The sequence below is a fragment of the Panthera pardus genome, unplaced genomic scaffold (assembly GCF_024362965.1).
Source record: "Panthera pardus isolate Hobbes unplaced genomic scaffold, ASM2436296v1 HiC_scaffold_2, whole genome shotgun sequence".
In the NCBI taxonomy this organism is placed as follows: domain Eukaryota; kingdom Metazoa; phylum Chordata; class Mammalia; order Carnivora; family Felidae; genus Panthera; species Panthera pardus.
The window spans coordinates 137,599,791-137,625,728 of record NW_026526765.1 but is presented as its reverse complement, the minus strand read 5'-3'; the positions used below and the strand labels follow the sequence as shown (position 1 = coordinate 137,625,728).

The 25,938-nt window shown below is 48.0% G+C and overlaps 1 protein-coding gene and 1 long non-coding RNA gene across 2 annotated transcripts; one reads left to right on the top strand and one right to left on the bottom strand.

Annotated features, from left to right (window-relative positions):
- Positions 1 to 11,266: 11,266 nt before the first annotated feature.
- PPIC (peptidylprolyl isomerase C) lies at positions 11,267 to 24,375 on the bottom strand. Its single transcript, XM_053907532.1, has 5 exons — positions 24,176 to 24,375; positions 17,954 to 18,067; positions 17,395 to 17,488; positions 14,697 to 14,881; positions 11,267 to 11,928 (listed from the first exon to the last, which is right to left on the bottom strand). Exons 1-5 carry the CDS (start codon positions 24,290 to 24,292, stop codon positions 11,800 to 11,802), a joined length of 639 nt encoding a protein of 212 aa, XP_053763507.1. The 5' UTR covers positions 24,293 to 24,375; the 3' UTR covers positions 11,267 to 11,799.
- LOC128778334 (uncharacterized) lies at positions 18,020 to 19,908 on the top strand. The gene is made up of 2 exons (XR_008423917.1): positions 18,020 to 18,103; positions 19,144 to 19,908. It is a non-coding gene; the product is annotated as an uncharacterized LOC128778334 (long non-coding RNA).
- Positions 24,376 to 25,938: the final 1,563 nt, after the last annotated feature.

The following is a 25,938-nucleotide window of genomic DNA, read 5'->3' as shown; positions in this document are numbered from 1 at the left end:
AGTAAAAGAGTAAAGGGAAGAAAAAATAAAAGGAAGGGTAACCACACTGTCTCTTAAAGCAGGAGCCCAGGACAGCTGTCATCTGCTGTGCTCCTAGTTCATGAATCTGGTGGTCTGTCTGGGCTGGGTCTCAGACGGTCTCCCGGTGCTTCCTGTGCAGCTTCTCGGGCCTCACCTCCATCATCTGGCCATTTCCCAACCAGCACCCCTTCTGTCTTCTTTGACCCACCCCACTTTTTCAAACAGCTGTCTATCTCTGCAACCCTGAATACACCAACCGTCCCTACCTGGTAAATCCTCAGTTCGCTTTGTAAAGTGTAGAAATGTAATCCACTCGGTTTACAAAAAATAAAAACGTCAGTAGAAAACAACATATGTGAATTGCCAACCATTTGAAACAGATTTTTTACTTTAAAATTCTAGCCTCCCCAATAAAAATATTTTTTGATTTTAAAGAAGTGTCAAAATCTCATGATCACAGTTTAGAAATAACACATGGCTCTTATATCATCTGTCACCTGTGATCAAATGATAAGGGCTACTTAATAAGGATTCTGGCACACCCTTCAGAGTGACTACTATAAAAAAAAAAGCAAATAACAACTTGGCAAGGATGCGGAGACCTTGAAACTCTTGTACGTGGCTGGCAAGAATGTAAAAAGGCACAGCCTCAGTGGAGAATGGCATGGCATTTTTTCAGAGAAGTATACAAAGTGACCATGTGAGCTAAACATTCCACTTCTGGGTATAGACTAGAAAGAAGCGAAAGCAGGGACTTGAGCAGATTGTTTAAACACCCAGTTCTTGCCAAGAGGCGGAAGCAACCCAAGCGTCCATGAATGGATGAGTGGAGAAACAAAATGTGGTAGATACGTGCAACGGAATATTATTCAGTCTTGAAAAAGGAAGGAAATTCTGACATGTGCTACAACACGGATGAACCTTGAAGATATGCTAAGTGAAATCGGTCACCAGGGATGACCACTGTGTGGTTCTCCTTACGTGAGGTACCTAGAATAGTCCAGCTCATGGAAACAGAAGGTGGAATGGTGGTTGTCAGTGTCTGGGGGGAGGGAGAAATGGGGCATTAATGTTCACTGGATTTCAGTTGGGGAAGAGGAGAAAGTTCTGGAGATGGGTGGTGGTGAGAGCTGCACAACAGTGTGAATGTGTTTAATACCACTGAACTGTACGCTTAAAAATGGTTAAAATGGTAAGTGTTATGCCTATTTTACCGAAAAATTTTTTAAGTTGTTTTTAAAGGATTTTTGAGTAAGGATGTAACAACCAGTTAATGATATTTGCCAGGGTGCGGAACAGATTTTGGCACACATACTTGGTATTAGTCTCATATCCCTGACAACCTCAGATTCTAAAATGATATATTTTTTTAAATTTTTTAATGTTTATTTTTGAGAGACAGAGCCTGAGCACAAGAGTGGCAGAGAGAAAGGGAGACACAGAATCTCAAACAGTCTCCAGGCTCTGAGCTGTCAGCACAGAGCAAAATGCGGGGCTTGAACTCCCAAACCGTGAGACCGTGACCTGAGCCAAAGCCGGATGCTTAACCAACTGAGCCACTCAGACACCCCTAAAACAATAGCTGTAAGTCAGATATATATGTATCAGAATCTCCTAGGGCTCAATCATTAAATCTGGCTGGGTGCATCCTGTCTTTGGTTACTGAGAAAAACTGCCTAGGTGATTCTGATACTCACCTATGTTGGGAACCACTGTTTGAGGGATGTGAAGATGACAGATGGTTTACGAACAACCGTTTTTTTTTTTTAAGTTTACTTATTTATCTTGAGAGAGAGTGCACATGAGCAGGGGAGAGGCAGCGAGAGAGGGAGAGAACAAGAATCCCAAGCAGGGTCCACACCATCAGCATGGTGCCAGACACAGGGCTTGAACTCATGAACTGTGAGATCATGACCTGAGCCAAAATCAAGAGTCGCTACTTCACTGACTGAGCCACCCAGGCGCCTCGAACTACCTTTCTTTAATGGTTACTGACTTGTATACTTCGTGCAGTCCCCAGTCTCAGGAGAACATCAATTTAGCCCTGGGGTGGCAGGTGGCCACAGGGAGGTACTTGTCTTAGTGGTTCTGGCTGTGTAACAGAAATGCCACAGACACGGTGTCTTATGAACATCCAAATTTATTTCTCAAAGTTCTGGAAGCTGGAAAGTCCAAGATAGGGCACTGGCACATTCAGTGTCTGATGAGCGTTCTCTGCCGTGTCCTCACGTGGTGGAAAAGGGGCAAGGAATCTCTCTGGAGCCTCTTACAAGGGTACCAAACCCTAATTACCCCCTAAAGACCCAACTCCTTCTGGTCTCTGCTTGAAACACCCTTTCTGTCTCCCTTGAGAAGATGCTCACACTCACCTGTTAGGTCTCAGCTTAAATATTCCTTCCACAAAGAGCCCCTCGTTGGTCCCGCCACTCTGCACCATGAGTTTTTAGAATTTTTATTGTCGAAGTATTGTTGACATATATTAGTTTCAGGTGTACAACATTAATGAGTCAACAATTCTGTACCTCACACAGTGCTCAGCGCGGTAAGTGTAGTCCCCACCTGCCACCATACGATGTTATTACATTATTGCTGATTATATTCCTTGTGCTATAGTATTCATCGCGGTGACTTATTTTATAACTGGAAGCTCACGCCTCGTAATGCCCTTCACCCTATTTTGCTCATCTCCCCACTCCCCTCCCCTCTGGCAACCACCAGGTTGTATCTGAGTCTGCTTGTGTGTTTGTTCATTTGTGTTTTAGATTCCACATACGAGTGAAATCATATGATACTTGTCTTTCTCTGGCTTACTGTGTATCGTAGCAAAGTGTTCCTTCTTAGCATTTAACCAAAGAACATGAACTCTGTGAGAGCAGGGCCGTTTTCTGACTTGTTTACACTCCATTATGGGGCCAGGAGTAGATCTCAGGAGCCACTGTGGAAGGAGTAGGTAGCCAGCACCCTGTCTTCCCAGCCCCAGCTCAATGCCGGCTACGTGCTCCACAGCAGAAGCTTCGTAGATGCATGTGGAGTCAATAACCTTGAGTTAGGATTTGCTAACATCTTCCCAAGTTCCCATAATGTTTCATTACATCCCGATTGTTCTGAAAACAACCGTTTTCTACAATTTGCTCATGAACTTCACATACAGAGTGGTAATAGGTTGGGTAACTACACACTTGGATGATTTCTTAAACTCTCCTGTTAACAAATGATTAAGCTAATTCAGTGATTACAAACCATGGTTGTGTGACACCATAGGGTGTGGTTTTCGAAGTTTAGACCCAGGACCAGCATCATCCAAGAACTTCTTAGAAATATAATTTCTCAGGTCCTGCCCCTGTAGTCTTAGATGCTCTGAACCTGGGGCCTGGAGATCTGATAAGCCCTTGAGATGATTCTTGTGCACAGAAATTGTGAGAACTGTAACCCTAGGACATTTCAAAGTATTTTCATGTTGTGTATTTTTTTATATGTTTCAATTATTTTTTGATTAAAAAAAAAACCCTCAATACTTCTAGGGGAACCGGACACAAAGTTAAATCAAGTCAGGATGGTACAATAGAAGGCTGGTGATACCTTTAGGACAACAGTCCAACCCGTCAGCATCTCAACAAAACTAACAAGGTATTTTAAATGTAGTAAAAGATAAGAACCATCACACTTAGAAATTGTCTTCCTTCACAAGAACTGTTATATCTGGTTATCATGGTAATTTTTCCTCAGCACAGAAGGCAGCAAAATGTCTTTCTAAATCTATGATATCTTTCTAAATTTGAAACCGAGTAAACTAGAATCTTTGACTTCATGGAACTTACAGAATAATGTGATATTGGATGCCTAAAAGCCCCCAAAATTTGTCATTTTGAAGTGTGTCAAGGGCTCTGAAGGACTATGAAGAAGGTTTACTTATGCATAGAGAAGATACCTAATTTAGATTGGGGCAGGGCAGGAACCTTCCCTGAGTGAGTGACATTGAATCTGAGACCTGAAGAATGCTGGAGGAATTAGCTGGGCAAAGAATGCGAGTAGGGAGAATGTGTTACAGAGACATCAGCAGGTTCTAAAGCCCTGAATCAGGAGAGAGCTGTAGCCAAGCTCCCCATGGAAAGCCAGAGAATGTGGAGCATAGTGAGGGGCTGGGGCCAGATCCCACAGGGCTCCCCTCGGGAGGTGGCCTTCAAGAGTTTGACTCCTAGCCTGCGTGCAATGGAAAGCCATTGATGGGTTGTACATAGGAGGGATGTGATCTATTTTATTTTATTCAGGTTTATTGACAAATTTTATTTTTATCTTTCATATTCATTTATTAATTAGGCATGAGACATTTTAAAACATGAATTTTTAAAAACCCTCCAGACAGCTGGCAAACAGCAGCAGGCGATCGTCAGTTTGGGGTCATGCACATGGTTTGTCCCTCTTGAGCCAACTTAACAAGATCACTCTGGCTGCTCGTGGAGAATCGACTGGCCACGTGCATGATCCAAAGCAGAGAGACTGTTAGGAGGCCCCTTGAATAATCTGGGTGAGAGATGACCTTCTGTTTTAGGGTGGTAGCAGGGACGAGGATGAGACACGGATATGTGAGATCTATTGCACAGCTACTGGTGAACTTGCTGGTGGACTTGAATGTGGAGGGTAAAAGGAAGGGAGAAAGAAGTCAAGGATGGGTTTTTGGCCGGCACAGTTAGGCCGATGGTGGTGCCGTTCATTGATGAGGGCTGGGGGTGGGAGGTCGGGACCTGCTATAGGCTGAATGTTTGTGTCCCCCTCAAATTCATACATTGAAACCCACTCCCCTGTGTGATGGTCTCTGGAGGCGGGGCTTTTAGGAGGTGATTAGGGCAGGAGGGCAGAGAACTCCCTTGTTGCTTCCACCATGCAAGGCTGTCGCAAAAACACGTGAGTCCTAAACCAGGAAGAGGTTCGTCACCAGTCCCCAAGTTTGCCACCAGCCTCCAAAATGGCGAGAAATAGATTTCTGCTGTTTGTAAGCCACCCAGTCGATGGTACTTTGTTGTAGCAGCCTGAATGCAAACAGGACCCTTGTCACCCAGGGAGCTCCAGGTTTGGGGATAAATCCTTTCCTTCTTGGTCTCTTTCTCCAGTGGATATACTGTGACTTCTCCTTTATGAGTTTCATCTGCAGCAGCATGAAAGCAAAACTAGATGCAACACTCTCCCCCCCCCCCCCCCCCCCCCCCCCCCGCCCAGCTGAAGGAAGCTCGCCTAGATCTTTCCCACTGTGGTGATCGGTTTGTGCCGAAGCCTCTTTCGCTTCTTGCACGAGGGTCGGGAACAAAGCAAAGCACAGAGAGCTCCATACTGCTGCCTACCTGAGTCTCCAGGTGTTGTGTGGGGTGAATGTACACACTTCTGTCGTTGACCCCCTCCCCCAGGCAGGCCACGTGAAGCCCCCAACAAATGAAGATTCGACCGTGGTCTCCAGAGCGGATGCCATGACTTCCACAGTACTGAAGGCTGGAGAGAGTGATTTCTCATCACCTCTCAGGTCAAATCCAAAGTACTCCCCTGGGGCCTGGTTCTCCACCAGCTGCCCACAGCCAGCCACGCTCATGACCACGGTTTGACACTGAAGCCAGCTAGCATCCGCCGCAGACACCGCCCCTTAACCTCACCATCCCCTGGGTTTCTTCCTCTTTAATGTCTGACGCCCACCTCATTTTGGACCATCTACTTCTACCAAGCCCTTCACACCTCCACTCAGAAGGTAAAGAGGAAAAGCGTAAGTTGTTAGAAGATTACAGTCTTTGAGGAAAGCAGAAACAGTGGGAAGATGCATGCCCGCGTTTAACAACATTTATGGTCCTGCGAGATTTTAAGTACCTCATGGTATAAATGCAGACCTATTGTTTTTGGTTACCAGTTCTGAATGTACTTGCTGGGCATCAGTTATGTGTAAAATACCGGGGAGGGGGAGGATTACAATGAAGATCTAATCCTTCCCTTAGAGAAGCCTCCAGTCCAAGAGGAGATGGGAGACAGCAAGCAGGTCAGTAAGTAAGCAAGCAGTTAGATCCCCCCGGGGAGGAAGTTTCCAGGGAGGGCTTCCTGAGGGAGCCCTGTACTGAGTCCTAAAGCCACGGGGAGCAGAAACGCGTGTAGGAGGCTGGCGAGGCAGAGTGAACAGCTTGTACACGGCTGGGAAGCAGTTCAGGAGTTCTGAGGTCTGCTGTGACAGGGACAAATGAAGTCTTGAATTTTCTCTGCTCCAGGCTGACCACTTCTTCTTCCTCTCCTCCTGACGTCTCGTCACAGTGTGGGTCCTGCTGCCCAGAAGAGGCACAGGAAACAGACCTCTTTTTGCATCCAGGTTGGAAGAAAAGATTCAGATTTCCAAATGGAGGTATCTAGGGGCGCCTGGGTGGCTCAGTCGGTTAAGCGGCGAACTTCAGCTCAGGTCATGATCTCATGGTTCATGAGTTCGAGCCCTGTGTCGGGCTCTGTGCTGACACCCCGGAGTCTGGAGCCTGCTTCGGATTCTGTGTCTCCCTCTCTCTCTGCCCCTACCCTACTTGCCTGCTCTCTCTGTCAAAAATAAACATTAAAAAAAAAAAAAAAAAAAGAACAATTTCAAATGGAGATATCTATCCAAATTACAGGACATACTATTTGCCACCTAGGACAGAAAGAGACCAGAGTTTGAACAGCCAATTGAATAGCACTTTAAATAGCACACTGGGAAGAAAAATCCTTCCCACCCTCTCAAAAATTAGTGGATGTGGCAACAGATGACTCCTAATAAAAGTTCAGAAGTGGGCGGTGGGGGCATATTGGCATGTTGAGTTCTCTCCAGATCCTCCAAATCTGAGAGCCTCGAGCGTTCTCATAGAAGTAGTCATAGGGTGAAAATTCCACGTGTGGATTTGGGGTTGCATACTGTTGTGACTTTAATATTTGTGAGATGGACTTTTCTTCCCCCCTCTTCCAGACAGGATTCCTGTGACTAGCCACCGTAATTCTGCTTTAGTGCTGGTTTTCTTTCCATCATTCGAGAATGTCAGCAACACTAGCGAATCTCCAAGCAGGTGATGTTATATCACACCTAAAACTTAGGCTTGGCCGAAATCTGAAGTCCACAAGATGAATTACAGACTTAAGTGAAAGCCGTTAGGTACTTAACAGCACAAAAATTTTCCATTACAAATACTGTTTTTCCTCTTTCTTAATTAAAAAAAAAATGCCTTGAGGGGGCTTTGGATTTCCAAGCCTTCCAGATCAAAGATTTCTTCAGCCCTCTGAATTATAGGAATGTTAAAAACAAAAACAAATCCTTTTCCTGCTATAAAATCCTTGCCATGTTTTTGTCTTTATGTAACTCAAAACGGCTGAACTAAAATATGAGGCTGGTGAGTTCTGTTCAAAACCTAAAAACTCATCCGAAATGGAGTAGTTAAAAGTTTTGAAAGTGTCATTCTAATCAAGTCTGTCCCAAGAATAGATTTGACTAGAATTTATCTTATTTGATGATCCTCGAAATTGCAAAATAGCACTTAGAATAAAACAACGTATGGCTAAGGATACCGCAATGTTTTAAACTGTTTGTTAAAGTGATTCGGGATCAAAATTTTAATAATTTGGGCACGGTGGTGGTGATGGCCAGTATAATTTTCCTCTGAGTCTGTATACGCCCTTGGCTACTATGTTTCCTTTTCACCGCACAGTCGCCAAAAGAGTGAACTGTTAGTTTCAAAAGCTTTTGCAGAAAGTAGAGGCTTTTTGTAAAGCAGTAGTTGAGAGTTGTGAGTCTGCCGATGGTTTTGGTATAAGGCGCAACTCTGAGCCTACGAGAAAGAAACAGCTTTGAACAGGGTGTGTGTTGTGAGCTTATCAGCCGCCTGGCACATAGCACCTTGCCTGACAATTTACTACGTGGGCGATAAGTGGTCTCAGAATTTCAGCCCTTTGAAAATGAACCCCTTTTTGCTTTGTCACTAGAGAGATGTCTATGATTATGCTCATGCTAATAAAAGCACTACAGGGCAAACTCTGTGCTCCTGTGCATGGAGCCATCAGTGGCTCATGTGCCCTCTGACATGAAACTTAAGGCACTTCATATATCTAACAGGTATTTGTTGCCAATTTCCTGACATGTTACCTTAAAAAACTTTTTTAAATAGCCTTTTTTGGGGGTACCTGGGTGGCTCAGTTGGATAGGCCAGCTCCAGATTTCAGCTCAGGTCATGGTCCCAGGGTTGTGGGATCGAGCCCCACGTCGGGCTCCACGCTGAGTGCAGAACCTGCTTGGGATTCTCTACCTCCCTCTCCCTCTCCCTTTGCCCCTCTCCCCAGCTTGTACTCTCTGTCTAAAATAAAATAATTTTTAAAAAATGAAAAAATAAATTATTTCTAATTATTAGAAATGTATCTTAGAGAAAAATTGGGAGACCAAAAAGGTAAAAAAAAACAAACAAACCATAAACATAAGAGTTTAAAAATCCCAATTTATTTTCTTCATGTCAATTTATATGTTGTTGCATTTGCTTTATGAGAATGCATTTACATACTTGAGATCAAGCTGCATCCAAAATTTCTACTTTTTTCTCAAAAACAACCATGTTCTCATGTTACTCTAAGTTTTGTATCATCGTCTTAATGAACACATGTTCTTCTGTTACAGGACATATATTTTATAACCATTCTGGGACAGTCAAGTTGCTTCCAGGATTTTGGTATCATAAATAAGCCTGCAGTTCACATCCTTTTTTTTTTTTTTCCATAAACTCTATGAGTTTGGGGCTCAAACTCAAAACCTTGAGGTCGAGTCGCATGCTCTACCCAACGAGCCAGCCATGCACCCCTGCAATTCACACCTTTGTACTTAAAACTATTCGATATTGCTGTGTTAGACAAAGATGTTAGCTTCCAAGTCACAATCAATTTGCCCTGGCTTAAGCAAAAGAGGAAATGTATGAGCTCACATAGCTAAAAAGCTAGGGGTGGAGATGGGCTTCAGGCATGGCGGGACTCAGGGGCTCGATGGTGTTTTCCGGAATACATCTTTCCGTTTCCTGGATCCGCTTCCCTCTGTGTCAGTTTCATTCTCAGCCTTGCTCCTGTACAGTCTCTGAGAGGAAAGACTGCCACTCTTTCCCAATATTTCCACTGGGAGTCCCACGATTGAGACTCATTACCATGACTTGGGTCAAACACCTTTCCCTGAGCCAGTCACGGGGCCCAGGGTGAAGGAATGTCTGGTTAGCCTTCAGGACATCCCTGCTCCCTCTTCCACCTCACCCCCTGCCACCCTCACTCTGCACACCCGGACTCTGATGTTTCTTGAGGCCACCAGCCTGACCATCAGCCAGGCCCACTGCCTCACACACTCTTCCCTCTGTGTCCCCCGGGCTTGCTGCCCCCTCACTTCCTTCAGCCTACACTCAGGACTTCCCGGACCACCTCACCTCTTCACTCTGTCCTCTCTCTGTGCTATTTCTCTCCAGAGACTTACACCTACCTGATGTCCTGCTATATATTCATGTGGTAAATGTTTGAATTATTTGTCTTCATGGGGACCACTAGGCTGTCACTGTGAGCAGCTCTACCCAGCCCTCAATAAATATCTGTCAAGTGAGCGAATAAATGAGTTTGGCAGGCCATGGATGTACCCGTCCGTAGGGTCAGCCTCCCCTACTGATACGAAATACTTGCAGCAGTGGTGTGATTCCCCAAAGAAAATGGGCAGCCATGCCCAGATGGCAGGGAGAACTGGGTGCTGGACCAACCAAACACTGGGGCCCATGACCATTTCACATCTCTTTCAAAAGCAAAGTGCCAGGAATAGGACTTAAAATACGGATGTGAATGCTTTGAGTTTCTTTTTTTTTCTTCTGATTTGTAAAAATGTGTATTTTGAGAGAGCACAAGCAGGGGAGGGGCAGAGAGGGAGAGGGAGACACAGAATCCGAAGCAGGCCCCAGGTTCCCATGCTCAAACCCACGAACTGTGAGATCATGACCTGAGCCAAAGACACTTAACCGACTGAGCCACCCAGGTGCCATTTGAGTTTCTTGATGTGTAAACTAGCTCCCCTATTAAAAAAAAAAAAACAACAAAAAAACAACTCTCCTCATAGCAGACAAAATAATCTTTCTTCAATGCAGACCGCGTCACACCCTTCCCCAACTTAACACGGATAGCTCCCCATTGTACGGTGTATAATGGAAGAACCTGGCTGTGGCACCCAGGCCCGCACAATCCAGTCTCAGCCTGACTCCTCTGCAGCCCCGGAACCCACACCTTCTCACCTGGGGACCCTCCGGCCTCTGCTGGCCTCTCTGCCTGACCCCCACCTACCCTGTCAGCCTCAGGCCTCAGCTCCAACGTCCCCTCAGGAGACGCTTCCTTGACCAAACAGGGCTCCTCTTTCACCTGCTTCACACACATGGGTGTCTCTTCCTCACCCCATCAGCACCCTGTCACCTTATTTATTCTGTCTCCAGCTCTAGAATGGAAGTTCCATGGGGTCCTTTTCTTGCTGTTCTGGAACTCCAAACTGGTACCGGGCATGTTGAAGGCCTTCAGTGAATTTTTCTTAGAAAAAAAAAAAAAAAATGAGCAGGTTGCTCACCAAGAAGGTTACAGCAGCTAACACCCCCGTCGGCAGTGAGAATGCTCATTTCATCTCCCATCCTGTTGAGATGAAACAATTTGCTTAGAATACAGCCCAAGAGATGGAACTTTTTTCAAAGGTAATTCTCAAAATTTATTTACTGTTCTTTTTCTTTTTTTATTGAAGAGCTGGAATCCTGGGGGGGTCCTGACTGCGTGGGTCCTAGAGGAGAAGCACCGGGGCCGTTTTTGAGCAGAGCCTGCCCCCATTTGAGGCCAGGCACTCTGTTCCAGCCAGGTATGTTCCAGCAAGGCCCCAGGAGGGTTCCACTTTCTCATCCGGTTTGAGCACAGCCCGAATCTTCGTGCCCACTGTGTAACTAGGAAAAAAAGGTGCCCTTTTGTTGCAGTGGGACTCAAGGGAACTTTCTCAAACTGTTACAGTGACTAAAAATTAGTGAGTTAATCCGCTCAAGTGTTTGGGATGTGGTCAGGCGTCATTTGTGTGCATTCCCATCCCAAATTAGCCAATCGTGTTGGTATTTTGATGGGCAGAACCCCCTCTAGTCTGTTCACTGTTAACATCAGAGTACGTATATTTTTGTACATGGATTTTTTTTTAAAGAACTTTAAACTAAAAAAAAAAAAAAGAAAAAAACTCTTGCAAAAAGAATTGACCTATATAAAAAGCATTTAATATAGAGAACACAGAAGCACCTTCCACCAGGTAAAAGTCCCGATGACATATATCTGATTGCACTAGTCACATCTCTCTTTATCTGCAGAGAATTTGTTTGAATATAAAATAACAAACTTCATGTCCCCATCTTCTTCAGACAAATCTTCAGCATCCCTCAACCTGAGGATCACATTTAATTCAGCAGAATAATGATTGTGCTCATAGAAAGAAAAGAGATCATCCAAAGTCTTCTAGTTTAAAAATAGCACCATTGGAGAAAGAGGATAAGTCTTCTAAGTGCAAAGTCCCAAGGCAAGTGATTTACTGCAGTTCATGCAAAGTAAACACTGAGTGGCTGATGTTCTGAACTTCCCTGTGATCGGGGGTAGAAAACAGAAGTAAAAACCAACCAAAACAAAACAGAAAGGCAAACAATAACTTTGGAGAATCAAAAGACACACACACACACACACACACACACGCACGCATCCCTGCCAGAGCGTGTTCTTTGTTTTCTGCCCGTTGTATCACCAGTCAGGGACCTCGACCACGAAGGGTGTCTTCACGTCTACCTTGCCACTGCTGACGATGGTGCAGTCGGTGAGCGGACGGTCGTGCCCATCAGTTGGCTGCAGTTCTATGGAGTGGACCACTGTCTAGGAAAGACAAGCAGACCCATGGCTCGCTTCTGACTGGCAACCGTGGCGGTCAGAAGGTGAAATCGCTGCCCAGTCTGAAAGCCCAAGTGGGAAACCAGGGTTTTTTTTTGTTGTTTTTAGGGTTTTTTGTTGTTTTTAGGGGTTTTTTTGTTTTTTCGTTTTTGCTTTTTATTGGTTTTCTCCACCCCTCTCCCCCCCCACCCCCCCCCCTGACCTTCGTATGATTTCAAGAACCACACAAGCCAACCATGGTAAACTTACCATATTCAGGAAATTTACATATAACAGAATAAAATGTATCCACTCCCTTGCTAGTGAAAGAACGTATTTGTGAATTTCCCTCTGTTAATTAGCATTTTATATTCTAAACATAATTAGATATTTTTGTACACACATGGCTCTCATGAAATACATTTCTTCCTGCTTCACACCCGACGTAAGAGTTAACGTGGAGCATGGATCAGTTGCTGCTCTGCCCTGTAAACGGTCTAGGCGTTAAGAAACCAGGTCAGAAGGCAGCCTTTAGAAGCGGAGCTGAGTCTGGGTTTGTCCATTTTCAAGCCGACCCCAGCCATTAACCTCCAGGTTGAGTTAGAGGCCCCAGCCCCACAGTGGCGTGAAAGCCCTATCTCTACCCGGGAAGGCTGCACACACCTGACGCTTCACACTGAAGGAGGGAGGATTTGTCCAGGACTAGGAATACTGGCTTCTGACCTGCTTCCCACACAGGGTTGAGACAAAGAGGGCAACAGTACAAAACACACACACACACACACACACACATACACACGATTGTTTCCTTCTGGAGAGAAACGTCTGGTGATTTTTTTTTTTTTCTGGAGAGAATATAGTTGTCATTAATCTCTCAAAGAAGTCTATGACTCAGAATGTTAAGGACTGTTCCTCTGAGGCCAGGCAGGTCTCCTAGGATGCACCCCAGTGGGTGGAAGGAATTCAGTGCAGTCAGTTACAGCCATAAGAAGATCGAGAGGTCAGAAGATCTAGAAAAACCGTGACCAGAAGAAGAAAACACAACACGTGCACTCTTCATTCTCTCACGGGTTAGCATGATGTATTCCACAACACTCATTGCGGGAACGTCTGAACCAGTTTACTTTTAAACCGTTCAAAACCTGGTTCAGCCCACTGGTCAAAAACCCAGACTGGTTGAACACACGCACACCCCCATTCGGCTCACGCCAAGAACAGCGTTCCCTAAGACGCTGGCGGAGTGGTGCACTTGTGACCGGGTAAGAATACAGTCCTGTGAGGACAGTGACGTCTCGTGAGAACACAGGCCTGTTCTTTATTGTGACAGGATGTAAAGTGAGCTGCGAAGTCATCCGTGTTGGCCATATTTCATCTCACTCGCCCGTGAGAACCCTATCTTCAGCAGTGCAGGCTGAATACTTGCTTGCCCTGTGGGTTAGGTTCTGAGGGGGGTCAGCTCGGTTCCTGGCTTTTCGATGGGCAGAATCAGGATAGCGGGGAGAAGGTGGGGAAGAATCGCCATAACGGAGCTAACGTTTGGAGGGAAGAGGCAGAACTCGGACCTGAGAATGAAACAAAATCAAATATGGAAGAGGGCAGGGGAGTCAAGAATGGTCCAGGGTTGGGGTGAGCGGACCTTACAGGTGCTAGTTTAGGAGCTGGGAGCTTCTGTGGGCAGCTAGCTGCTAAGGAGAAGTGTTGGGAACTGAAGAGAGTAAGGATTTTAAGACGTGTTCCCATGGATTAGGAGTCGGACCCCTCCGCTATTCTTTCAGACAGACCAGCAGAAATCTGAGTTCTCTCTAGCAGTTTTGGTTGCTGTACTGTGACTTCGAAAGTGACCTGTTTGTGTCCTGAAGCACCTGGGGCTCAGTGTCTTTTTTTTTTAACAGTTTATATTTAATTGCGGTAAGAAACACATAACATAAAATGTACCATCTTACCTATTCCTACATGGACAATGCAGCAGTCTTACGTATATTCACAGTGCACGGCTCATGGGCAGAACTTTCTCATCTTGCAAAACTGAAACTCTGCACCCACTGAACACCAACTCCCATTTCTTCCTCCTCGCCAGCCCCTGGCAACCACCATTCTCCTTCATGTTTCCGTGCATTTGACTACTTTAGATACCAAAGTAGAATCATCCGGTCTTTTTGTGACTGGCTTATTTTACTTAACATACTCAAGGTTCATCCACGTCGTAGCACGTTACAGGATTTCCTTCCTTTTTAAGGCAGAATATTATTCTACTGTGTACACATATGGGACCCGAGTCTTATTTGGTTACATTAAAAAAGTTTTCATTTGTATCAAGTAGTAAGATAAATTAAGTACTCAGTGTTTCCACGTCAAGTCTCCAGCTTTTGCCCCCGTGCTCCTAACAGTCAGAACACCACAATATGGGGCGCCTGGGTGGCTCAGTCGGTTAAGCGTGTGACTTTGGCTCAGGTCATGTTCTCGCGGTTCCTGGGTTCGAGCCCCGCATTGGGCTCCGCGTACTGACACCTCAGAGCCTGGAGCCTGCTTTGGATTCTGTGTCTCCCTCTCTCTCTGCCCCTCCCCCTACTCACGTTCTGTCTCTCTCTCTCTCTCAAAAATAAACATTAAAAAAATTTAAAAAATAAAATACCAGTTTATTCACCTCTGAAGAAGCCAGTCATCATATAATGATGAACCTCTAACAGACACATTTTAAGATGAAAATAAATCACTGAAAGTCCTTCATTATAAATAGAAGACTTTGAATGAGAAATAATAACATATCAAGTTACCATTCCATCAAGGACTTTTCCAAATACCACATGTTTGCCGTCCAACCAGGTGGGCTTGGTCAAGGTGATGAAGAACTGAGAGCCATTGGTATCAGGCCCAGCGTTGGCCATGCTGACCCACCCGATGCCATAATGCTTCAGTTTGAAGTTCTCATCTGGAAATGTCTCACCATAAATGCTTATACCTGGGTGAGACAAAGTGGGAAAAAAAAAAAGAGAATCTGGAGAATCACCAGATGTTATATGAAAGTAAATTCTTCAAAGGGAGACATAAGGTTTTAATAGAATTGGTTAACCTCTGGAGGTGGGGAAGGGGGAAAAGATGGTAAAACAAAGGAAAATAAAGGAGGTGATACAATTTGGCTCCAGACGCTCAGATAAACACAAAAGACGTGGCAGCACCTTCTGGCCTCCAAGCAAGACCCCGACGTTGGCTAAGCCAACAATTCACTCTGAACTAAGGAAGTGAAGGGCAGGATGACATCATAGAACCACATGGAAAGGTGGGTGAACTATCCTCCTGGCTCAATCTCTGTCCGGAGCTTCAAGTCACTTGTCCTGTGTCACTCCAACCTCAGCACCCAACCGTGATGCAATTAGCACTTGCCACCCTCAGCTAATTCTCACAGCCCTACAGAACAGGTATTCTCAATCCCATTGTGAGTGAGGCAACAGGGGTTCCAAAGTTTGAAAACTGCACAGCAGAACTGGAAAGTCAGAGGACTTTCTGTCACTAAAGCTGCTGCTCCCTCCTGAGTCAGCGCTCTGAGCAAGGGCAGCCCGCCAGGAGGTCATCAGGCACGATGACCTCCGGTCTCATCAGGAGACAGAGGGTGGTAGCAACCGGAGCACCCAGCGATCCAACCCCTGAACAGAAGAACCAGACGTGGGCGTGTTGACTGGAGTTCTGGCAAAGCCCCAAGTGGAGCGGAACACGGTTTCCCCACACGACAGCCGGAGAGACCATGAGAAGTGTCTGCTCTGTCCTCTCCCACCTGGAACGCCTGCCACACCCACTTCCTCCGCCTCCCCTTCTGCCGGGCTCCTTATCCCTCACTTGCCAACCTTAACATCCTGGCTCAGTTAGACGGACCAGGAGTGGGTGTCCAAGGCAAGCGATTCACAGCTGACTGGTCAGGGACAGATGAGGTGGCCTGGAGAAAGCTCTGCTCACAGAGAGATCGAGACTGAAGTGAAGGGATCCAAAAGGTCCTCCCTCCAAAACTCAGAGAATTTTAACTCAAGATGTGCGTGCACACACACGGCAGGGAAGGCAAAGAGAGGGAGAGAAAAAAGCAGGAAAGTGGCCACAGGAAAGCTCAGTCACTGTTCCTGCCTGGCCCCAGGGCGGGACCCTGAGATGATGCGGGTCTCAAAGGACACTGCCACCGGACCTGCAGGCTTTTCCAGAGAGGCCCAGCTCTGCAGCAGCGGGGGCTTGCTTCCCCAGGCATTCACCCTGGCCCCACTGACCCGAGTCACCCGAACCACTTCTCTACTCCACTCTACATCCCCATACCCCTGTGGCATTTTGGCAGGGAGTGAAAGTAACTCTCCCGAAGGACCCGGCCAATCCGAGGGCTGAATGGTAGCCATTTTGTTATAGATAAGCCATGGCGGTAAGCATACACTTAGCAATAGAGCTTGCACACAGCCCGAGTGTTTCTTTAAAAAGTTAGCAATCTAATACCCATCACAGCAACTTATTTGCTGAACTGGAAATCTTAAACCTGAATGAAACTGAAATCCTAATGTGGCTGTAGGTATGGTGTGTGTCCAGGTCACAAACTCCCGGCGATCCCGAGGGAAGACGTTCCAGGGAGCTGGGCACCTGCAATCCGCAGTGAGGAACCACAGCCTCGGGGATATCCGACGTTGCGTAAGTTTAATTATTTGTGCTTCACAGGGCTCTGCCTTTGTTTACAAACGTGTATATTATAATTTTGACAACTCCTCTGTTACTTTTTATTATTAGTGTTGCTGGAAAAGCTGACAACAAAATGAAAGAATTTTGAAAGAAAGGGGTAAAGCCACCTGTAATCCTGCCTCCTAAATTCCAGCCTCACCCTCCCAGAGTGGTGGCCTCCCCTGCAAGTTCTCCTCTCCCGCATCCCCGTCTGAGGCTGGCTGCCACCCCAGCGTGCACACAGTGTTATACTCAACCTTTCCTTCCTGTGTCAGATAGCCTTCTCTACTGTTGCAAACTGGGAATCTAGCATTTTAAAAGCTGCACAGTGGTCTACTGGATGAATATATCTCCACCACGAAAAGATAAGGAACACCAAAGCAATACTGTTTAAAATTAGGAAGCCTCCAGGTCACGATCTCGCGGTTTGTGAGTTCAAGCTCTGCGTCAGGCTCGGTGCTGGTGGTGTGGAGCCTGCTTGGGATTCTCTCTCCCTCTTCCCCATGTGTTCTCTCTCTCTCAAAATAAATTTTAAAAAAGATTAAAAAAAAAAAAAAAACAAAACTAGGAAGCCTCACTCATTCACACCTAGGACTAGATTTTGGTAGATGAGGTCCTCCCCCTGCTGTCCCCCCCCTGGCCCAAACCCTGTGCTTCTGAAGAATTAGTCTGGTGGTCTTGATGAATTGGTTTCCTGAACCTGGGAATTCACTTCATGGGGTGGATACACTGACTTGATCTGAGGTGTCAGTTTGGTAGACAGAAAAGGAAAAATGCAAAAGACAGTGTTACCGCCAGTGCCGTCCCCACTGGTGATGTCTCCTCCTTGAATCATGAAATCTTTGATGACGCGATGAAATGTGCTTCCTTTATATCCGTAGCCTTTCTAAAGAGATTATGTCAATTGAATATATGAGTAGGTATAACCCACACCAAAAGATAAACCCCAGCGTTTATCTGGAAAGGACACAATGAGAAAATGACACGAGCTATCGGCAGAACCTGATGAGGTCCCTGCAACAAGGTACTAATAGAAATGTTCTCATTAGCAGACCCAAAATAAAGAAACCAACTGTGGAAGTCAAGGATTAATGTGAATAAGTGAAAACAGAGCAATCTGCGTTTTCACATGATGCAGTTCCCCTCAATTTCTAGAACCCCAAGGACACAGGGTGCCCAAAGAGTAAGATTTTGTACAAAAATAAAGTAAAATACTGTTAAGACATCCCGGGTTCATTGGACCTGCTAATTCCACACTTATTTTCCCAGAAAACATCTGTATTTACGCCAGGCTTAAAAGAAGGGAGATCCCATTTTGTGCACAGTTAAGGGACCCACAGCTGAGACCTACCTCGCCTGTGGCCAGAGCGACAAAATTTTCCACAGTCTTGGGCACAACCTTTCCAAAGAGGCCAATCACAATTCTGCCAACATCTTTGTCTCCGATCCTCACATCAAAGAAGACCTGTGTGTGGTTGAACCGGCAGAGCACAGGTACAAGGTAAGAGAAGGTTAAAATCTGAGAACGCATCGCTATGCGAAAGGCCTCCCTGCCCCCACAGCAGCTTATAAGGGAGCCCTAAAACCCTCGTGTGGGTGCAAGGCACCTGTAAACATTCATTCCGCAAGCACTCAGTGAGCCCCCACAGGCCAGGCCCTGTGCTAGGTCTGAAGTTGGTCAGCCAGTGAGGTCTCCGAGAAAACTCCATGCCCCCCCACCGGCCCCCGCACACCCCAGACCGCACAGCTGCCACCTCCCATTTCCCAGCTTTGTGCTCTTCCAGAAGGGTGACGCTCCAAATCTTGGCAGGAGAGAAAAACTGGTGGAGAGAGAAATCGTCTAACCATCCAGATTTATTTTTGTGTGACTTCAAACACGGCCCAATTCCCAGTGAGTTCTCATAGACATCTGCTGTCAAGGGAACTGTAAGACATCAGAACGCACAGCAAGTTCTCCGAAAGGCCTGCCACTCCCCTGCGAGCCCTTGAGGCTCCGGCTCCCCAGCCTCATCCAGAGCTCCCCCCACCCCCACCCCCAACAAAACCGTTCACCCTGGGGACTCCACCGCTGAACTCAGGGGTCATGCTCCCGAAACGGGGGGGGGGGGGGGGGGACTGCGTTCTCTCTTTCTGTCACCACATTTTAGAGCAGATAAAAGGAAACATGGACCCACAGTGAGTGAGTCACTTGTGTGGATAAACCTTAGAAAGTTCTCTTAAACTATGTTGTAAAAACCTGTTCCATCCGAGGGGTGCCTGGGTGGCTCAGTTGGTTAGGCGTCTGACTTTGGCTCAGGTCATGATCTCACAGTTCATGAGTTCAAGCTCTGCGTCCAGCTCTGTGCTGACAGCTCAGTGCCTGGAGCCTGGAGCCTGCTTCGGATTCTGGGCCTCCCTCTCTCTGCCCCTCCCCCACTCACACTCTGCCTCTCTCTCTCTCTCTCTCTAAAACGAGTAAACATTAAAAAAATTAAAACAAAACAAAACAAAAAAAACCCCTGTTCCATCCGAAATGAAATCACCCACGTTTTTGCCTCACAGATCACCGTGTTTCGAGGATTCTGGGCTGGAATGCTTGAAAAGGCTACCAAGTCGAAGGGCATTCTATTAGCAAGTTTAGATTATATGAACCACTTTACGGTTTGAATGGGTAAAAAAAGACATTCAAGAGATGGCTTAAAAAAAATGTAAGAAGGGTTGTCAGAGGAAAAAGATGTCTTACAGTTTAGAAAAATCATAAAGTAAAGACTGTGAAGCGTTAGTCCAAGACAAGAGCTTCTGCCAATACATCAGCACGTCTGTCACGGGGTGATGTGATATTTAGTGTTCCGTGTGGCATTTGAGAGTTTTTACGTGGCCACAGCAGCCAAAACCGTATTATTATTTATACGGCACAACTTTATGGAATGTATAAGAGACCGGGCCCTTGAGATGCGGCGATGCACTTGAGGAGAACAAGTCAATGGGGCTCAGGGACAGGAAGCTGCATGAATGTGCCACAAGCCCGGTCGTGCAGAGCCCACGTCGCAGAGAAGCCGTTTCTCCAAAGTGATTTACAAGCCAACGAGAGAATTCAATGACGGGCAGTAACGAACCAGCATCCGGAAAAGACTCAGGGACACAGTCTTCTAGGGACACCATACAAGACGCTAGAAAAGCCTGCCAGACTTGTAAAATAAAGAAAAGAAAATATCGCCTTTGAGTGTTGAGACAGCACGAAGAAGAAAATGTGGGAGGGCAGCAGAAGATGAAGAAGAGGGCTTGTCACCCAGCAAAACGCGTCAATAAAAAAATCTGACTTTCTTACGTGCGGCCCAGCACACATACTAACAGCTTTTTCCCCCCAAACTGAGCTTTCAACTTCATGACTGACAGCACGAAAACGCAGCAGAGTTTTCCTGACTCCAGTGGAAATGATAAAGTCAAATCTTACTTGGGCAAAACAAGCGCATGAGGGGCCAGAGGGGGCCCAGAGGGGGGCTGAGGGCCGAGGGCAGGCATCCTGGAAAAGGCGTGATGGGGAGCAGGCCTGGAGTGGGGGGACTAGAACGATCATGAGCCCCACCTGGCAGAGCTCCTGAAATGTGGTCTCTGTGCACAGAAGCAACAGGGAGAGAATCTCACCAGTTCCAGAAGGAAGGCTGCGGCTATGAGATCTGGGTTTTGTTAGGCAGTAGAAAGGGAAGTAACAGGATCCAGGGAAGATGGGGGATATTACTCAAGCTGCGGGGAGGAGAATCTGGGAGCTCTTAGACCAGGGAGGAGGAGAAGGGGGGGAAGAGGAGGGGGAGGGGGGAGGGGGAAGGGGAGGAGGGGGAGAAGAGGGAGGAGTAGAGGGGGGGAGAGGGAGGAGTAGAGAGGGAGGAGAGGGAAGAACAAGAAGAGAAGGAGGGGGAGGGAGGGGAGAGGAGAGGGAGGGGGAGGAGAGGGGGGAGAGGGAGGAGGGGGAGGAGTAGAGGGGGAGGAGAGGGAAGAACAAGAAGGGAAGGAGGGGGAGGGAGGGGAGAGGAGAGGGAGGGGGAGGAGAGGAAGGAGGAGGAGGAGTAGAGGGGGAGGAGAGGGAAGAACAAGAAGAGAAGGAGGGGGAGGGAGGGGAGAGGGGGAGGAGTAGAGGGGGAGGGAGGGGAGAGGAGGAGAGGGAGGAGGGAGAGGAGGAGGAGAGAGAGGGAAGGAAACAAACAGGACCTAGTCAGTGGTGTCTCGGCACTGTGCCTACATGTCTCGTATAATTGATCCTCCCACATCCTTGGGCGAGGGGCACGTGCTGTCATCACCGATTAACACACGAGAAAAGTAAGGATGAGGGAGGCTCAGTGATTGACCAAGGTTTCCCAGCCGGGAGCAGGAAAGCCAGCTCTGCAGTCCCAGGTTACACCTAACTGGACTGTGGTTAATCCTGGCTCTCTCGGGCCAGGCAGGGGACCCCTAAAGGGCAGAAATGGTGTTTTTAGGTCCCCAGTGCTTAGCACAGCGTCAGCTCGAGCGGGTCCTCAAAACGTGCTGACTAGTTCAATGCCAGGTGATGTTACAGGAGGACCAGGGCACACATGTAGACAGAGGGTGCAGGGGACCCAAGGCAGACCCTATCACCCTAAGATCATCTCCGACTGCTGCGTGCCCTTGAGAACAGGCCATGTTTTGGACAAGCAGTGAGGCTACAGTCCCACAGAAAAGAAAAAATGTATATATAAGTAAGTGTAACATAATGGGAAATCAGGTTTATAACAAGACAAGTACAGATGAAATGTTATGGTTGGAGGTGATGATTATCTGTGCAGATCAGGGTGGGCTTCTTGGCTGAGGTGGCATCTGAATTCCACACTGCCCTTCAAGAGTAAGCACCTCAGTCATTTCTTTTATCCCCTGAGGGCTACTTTTGAAAGTCATTTGAAAATGATGGGCCACTGGAGGTGGGCAAAGAGGTTAGAGGGAAGAGGCACTCAGAGCCCGATCCAAACCCCTGTTGGGTTAATCCTGCTTCCCTTTCCAGAGCAACCAGGGGGGATGCAGGGAGGATCTGTTCCGGAGACGACCATTCCTTTCAGGGCTGCAAGTTCACAGGAAGATTAATAAGGTAACATGAATAACAGTAACAACTGGCCTTTTTAATCACCGCTAAGCACTTTACCTGCTTTATCACATCTAATACACAAAAGCCCGGAGGGTAGATATTATCTCTGTCTCCACTTACAGAGGAGGAAACAGAGCCTCACACAGGAAATCACCTGCCCAGGGTCACCAGGCCATAGCCACTTGGCCCCTCCATGCTGTAGAAAGTGCCAACATGCTGTGCCGTTGGGGCAGTTAGGAAGATGGCAGCATTATTCTCCCCACTCCAGGTGCCTGACCTTGCACACACCCCAGGGCATCTGCTGAAACAGTCAGGGCTGCACATGCCAATCCAGCGGATTTTGAGACCAGTGAGCCAGAGCCTGGACCTGAGGCTCTCGGGCTGGGCTGAGCAGGTGGCTGAGGCGGTGGCTGGTGAGTGCCACTTTAGGCCTTGTGGGTGACAGCGCCTCCCACCTCTCTTATAACAGATTCCTACTTTTAAACGAAATCAAGACGGAAAGGAAAAAGACTGATGGGGAAAACACTAGTCCCAGTTAATCTACTTCTCCTGACTCAGACAGTTTTTAAGGTCTCTATTTTCCAGTAGGTTCAGTTGTTTTAAAAAGTCCACTGAAAAAGTCATTCGACAGGGTCAAATCTGCAGAAGACTCACCTACACAATTAGCTTTTAGAATTTAATGATAAATTTGGTAGGAAAGAAAAGGACATATATTAAAAATTCTGAGAGTGGGGGCGCCTGGGTGGCTCAGTCCATTAAGCGTCCGACTTTGGCTCAGGTCATGATCTCACAGCTTGTGAGTTCCAGCCCCGCATCACAGCTCTGTGCTGACAGCTGGTAGCCTGGAGCCTGCTTTGGATTCTGTGTCTCTGTCTCTTTCTGCTCCTCACTCGCTTGTGCTCTCTCTCTCAAAAATAAACATAAAAAAAATAATTCTGAGAGTAGACTGCACGCAAACTTCCTCAGTGACAGCACCCTAGCCTAGGGGCTAAGAGGCTCCAAATCTTCCCCTCCTGCAGCCACCAGCTTCCTCCCCTCTTGGCATCCCTTCTAGAAGTTCCCAACCCAGGCTACACATCTCCAGACGTCCTGATTCACTTGCTCTGCGGTGGGTGACCGCACCGTTAGGTTTTAAAGCTTCCCTGGCCAAGTCTGTTCCCCAGTGCTGCCAGTGATATGCTCACACTAAGAAATTGTTCACGGTTTATCTGAAATTCACACCTAACTGACAAACTTCTATCTCAGCTGGCAGTTTACTTCGTATCCCCCACTCCCTTCTAAACCGTGGGCAAATCTTGTCAGTGTTACTTCAAAAAAAAAAAAAAAAAAAAAAAATCAGATCAGCCCAGAACATGGAGAGGCTGGAAGTGAAATCGGTGCTCAAAACAATCGGGCTAAGTTTCTCTCTTTCACACACGCACCCGCAGCGCGGTATGGCCTTTCTGTTCACTCTTGGGCTACATCAGATGTTGGGGTGATCTCCCTCTCCCCACCCCACCACCTCGCGTGGGGTCTGTGGTGGAGGATTTAGGCACTCTGCCACTAGCTCCACGGTATCATTTCCACTGGCAAACACCAGCTTTATCGTTAAAACAACTAGCAGCTGCCCCTCCTTCCAGATTCCAAGACACTGCTGCCAGTGGGTTTTTCCAGAAGTGGTGATCAAGGGCACCAAACCATTCCCTCCCTTCCTCCCTTGCTCTCTGCACCCTCCCATTATCTTCTAGCCTGGGTAAATATGCTGAAAAAAAAAGAGCTTAAAGTGGAGAGAAACAGTTCATGGTAGATAATCACTGCCCTCCCCCCGCCCCTCCATTCCCGATAGAGATTTTAAAAGGCTGGCAGAGCCAGTCCCATCCCAAGCTCAGGGTCCAAAGTCGAAAAAAGTCTAAGTCTAAAAGCACACCTCTCCCTCCCCACCCCCAGCGGGAGGACCACGGTTCCTAAATACAGGAGGAGGCCAGTCGGTCTCTAGAGCAGTGCACGTAAAGCCGACCCGCACACCCCCGCGCAGAAGCTGGCCCCGGGACCCCCCCCCCCGCCCAGGCCCGGGTGACAGCGGCGGCGGCTGCCCACTGCGCCCCCGCGGCTCAGAGAGCGCCTCTTACGCCCGCCCCAATCAGCATTCTTTTCCTCCTTCTGTTCCCGAGTCCCCGCCACGCCGAAGGAAGTACTCGCGCCGGCTCCTTCCTGGAGAAAGGGCCCAATAGTTCCGGAAGCTTCCTCTAGCACCCCGGCAGGTCACGTCGGACCCGACCACCCGCCCGGGGGACTCAGTTAGTTCAAACAGCTCGGCCCAGCGCCCCCAAGTCTCCCGGGACAGCGCCGCCCCCGCGCGCCGGCAGCCCCCTCCCCCCCGCCCCCCAGCCCCGCGGCCGCCTCGTTTCGCCTGCGCCCGGGAAGCCCCCTCCTCGCCGCCGCGGGCGCTGAGGACCCAGTCCCCGAAGTTCCCCCATCCCCCTGGCGCGCACGAAGGCAAGTTGCTGCCCGCCGCTCGGTCACCTTGGCCGTCACCGAGGGGCCTCGCCTGCCGACGCGCGAGGCCCCCGCAGAAGGCACGAGCGCGCCGAGCCCCACGCAGAGCGCGAGAGGTAGCAGCAGCCGGGGACCCGGGCCCATGGCGAGCGGTGGCAGTGGCGGCAGCGGCTCGGGCGCCACCGCAGTCTCCGGGACGGTTGGCCGGACTCCCGGGCGGCTGCGCCTGCGCGCTCCCGGGTTGGGGGGGTGGAGGCGGGGGGGATGGGATGGGGCGGTCGGGGCTGGGCGGGAACCTGGGGCGCGCCCCTCAGCAGTTCAGCCCGGCGACCCGCTGGGGACTGGGGGCGGCGCGCCGCGGAGGGCGCAGCCGGGGCTGACGGCCGCTCTTGCGGCGGGTGCGCGGGGCGCCGGGGGTCCAAGCGAGCCCGCGGGGCCCGGGGGGAGGCGCGGCCCCTCGACGCCCGAGAGCTGCAGAGCGCGCGCGGGGCATCTCCGGCAACCTACGGCGTAGGAGCGCGTTGACCCTGCCGGAAAGTTCAGGACTCCCCGCGCTGCGGGGCCGCCTGGCAACTTGCGCGCGGCCGGGTCTCTGCGGAAGGGTCCGCGTGGGTGACGCGATATCCGAGGAAGAGCCCCCGCCGCGCCTGCCGGCTTCCCGTGCTCCTTCCGAGACTTTAGCTTAAAGGTTTGGACGTCTCTCAGAGCTTTGGGAGCCCTGGATGTGTTGACTCGATTGCACGTGATGAACGACTCTTCACTGAGATGATGCAAGTTGGAGATACAAGTTTTACAAACTTAAAAGTAGGTTTAGGAAGATTATTTCATGATATGGGGAAAGCTCGTTATATCCTTTAATGGAAAACTCCGGTTGCAGAATCACATGGAAATTTTGATCTCATCTGTGAAAATAAATATATAAAGGCTTTTTTTTTAACGGTGAGAAACGTACCACAATATTTACGGTAGCTCTGGTGACAGAATTAGGGATTTTTGCTTTCTTTGTAATTTTCTGATTTCCCAGGTGTTCTATACCGAGCATGTAAGTACTTTATAATCAGGAAAATGTTATTTTAAAGCTCAGTGCTTTCTGAATTAGGGCTTCAAAGGACTTTTAAAGTTGTAGAGTAATAGCTCCAAAATTAACTGCAAATTAAGAATAGTATTCTCTTGGGTTTTTTTTTTTTTCCGCTCTCTTTTTTTTTAATGTTTATTTTTGAGAGACAGAGCACGCCAGCGTGAGCTGGGGAGGGGCAGAGGGAGAAGGAGACACAGAATCCAAAGCAGGTTCCAGGCTCAGAGCTGTCAGCACGAGTCCCACGTGGGGCTCCAACTCAGGAACCACAAGATGCTGCTTAACCAACTGAGCCAGCCAGGTGCCCCTGTCTTGGTTTTCCGAGTGGCTGGTGCCATGACTTTCAAACCAAGATTTTCCTTGAGTAAGCAGATAGGATTCCTCTGTGTAAGTGTAGATCTGAAATTAAACTGGGACCATTTCTTATGTATAAAAGGAGTGACTTCTACTTTAGAGGGGCAGGTAGAACACTTCTGAATTACTTTAATAGTTCAGTCCAGTGAAAGATCTAGTGGCTTTCCTCATAACCTCTCGCCCCCAATAAAGTCACCCTTCTTGTATATAAATTGTAGCAATCTAAGCATATCAGAGCACTTATCACACGGAATGCTTGTATTTATTTATCTCACTCATTACTGTAATCGTTTTTGTCTGACTCTGTTATCAGAATGTAAGCATTACCAGAGCAGGGAGCATACCTGCTTTTACTCCTGTT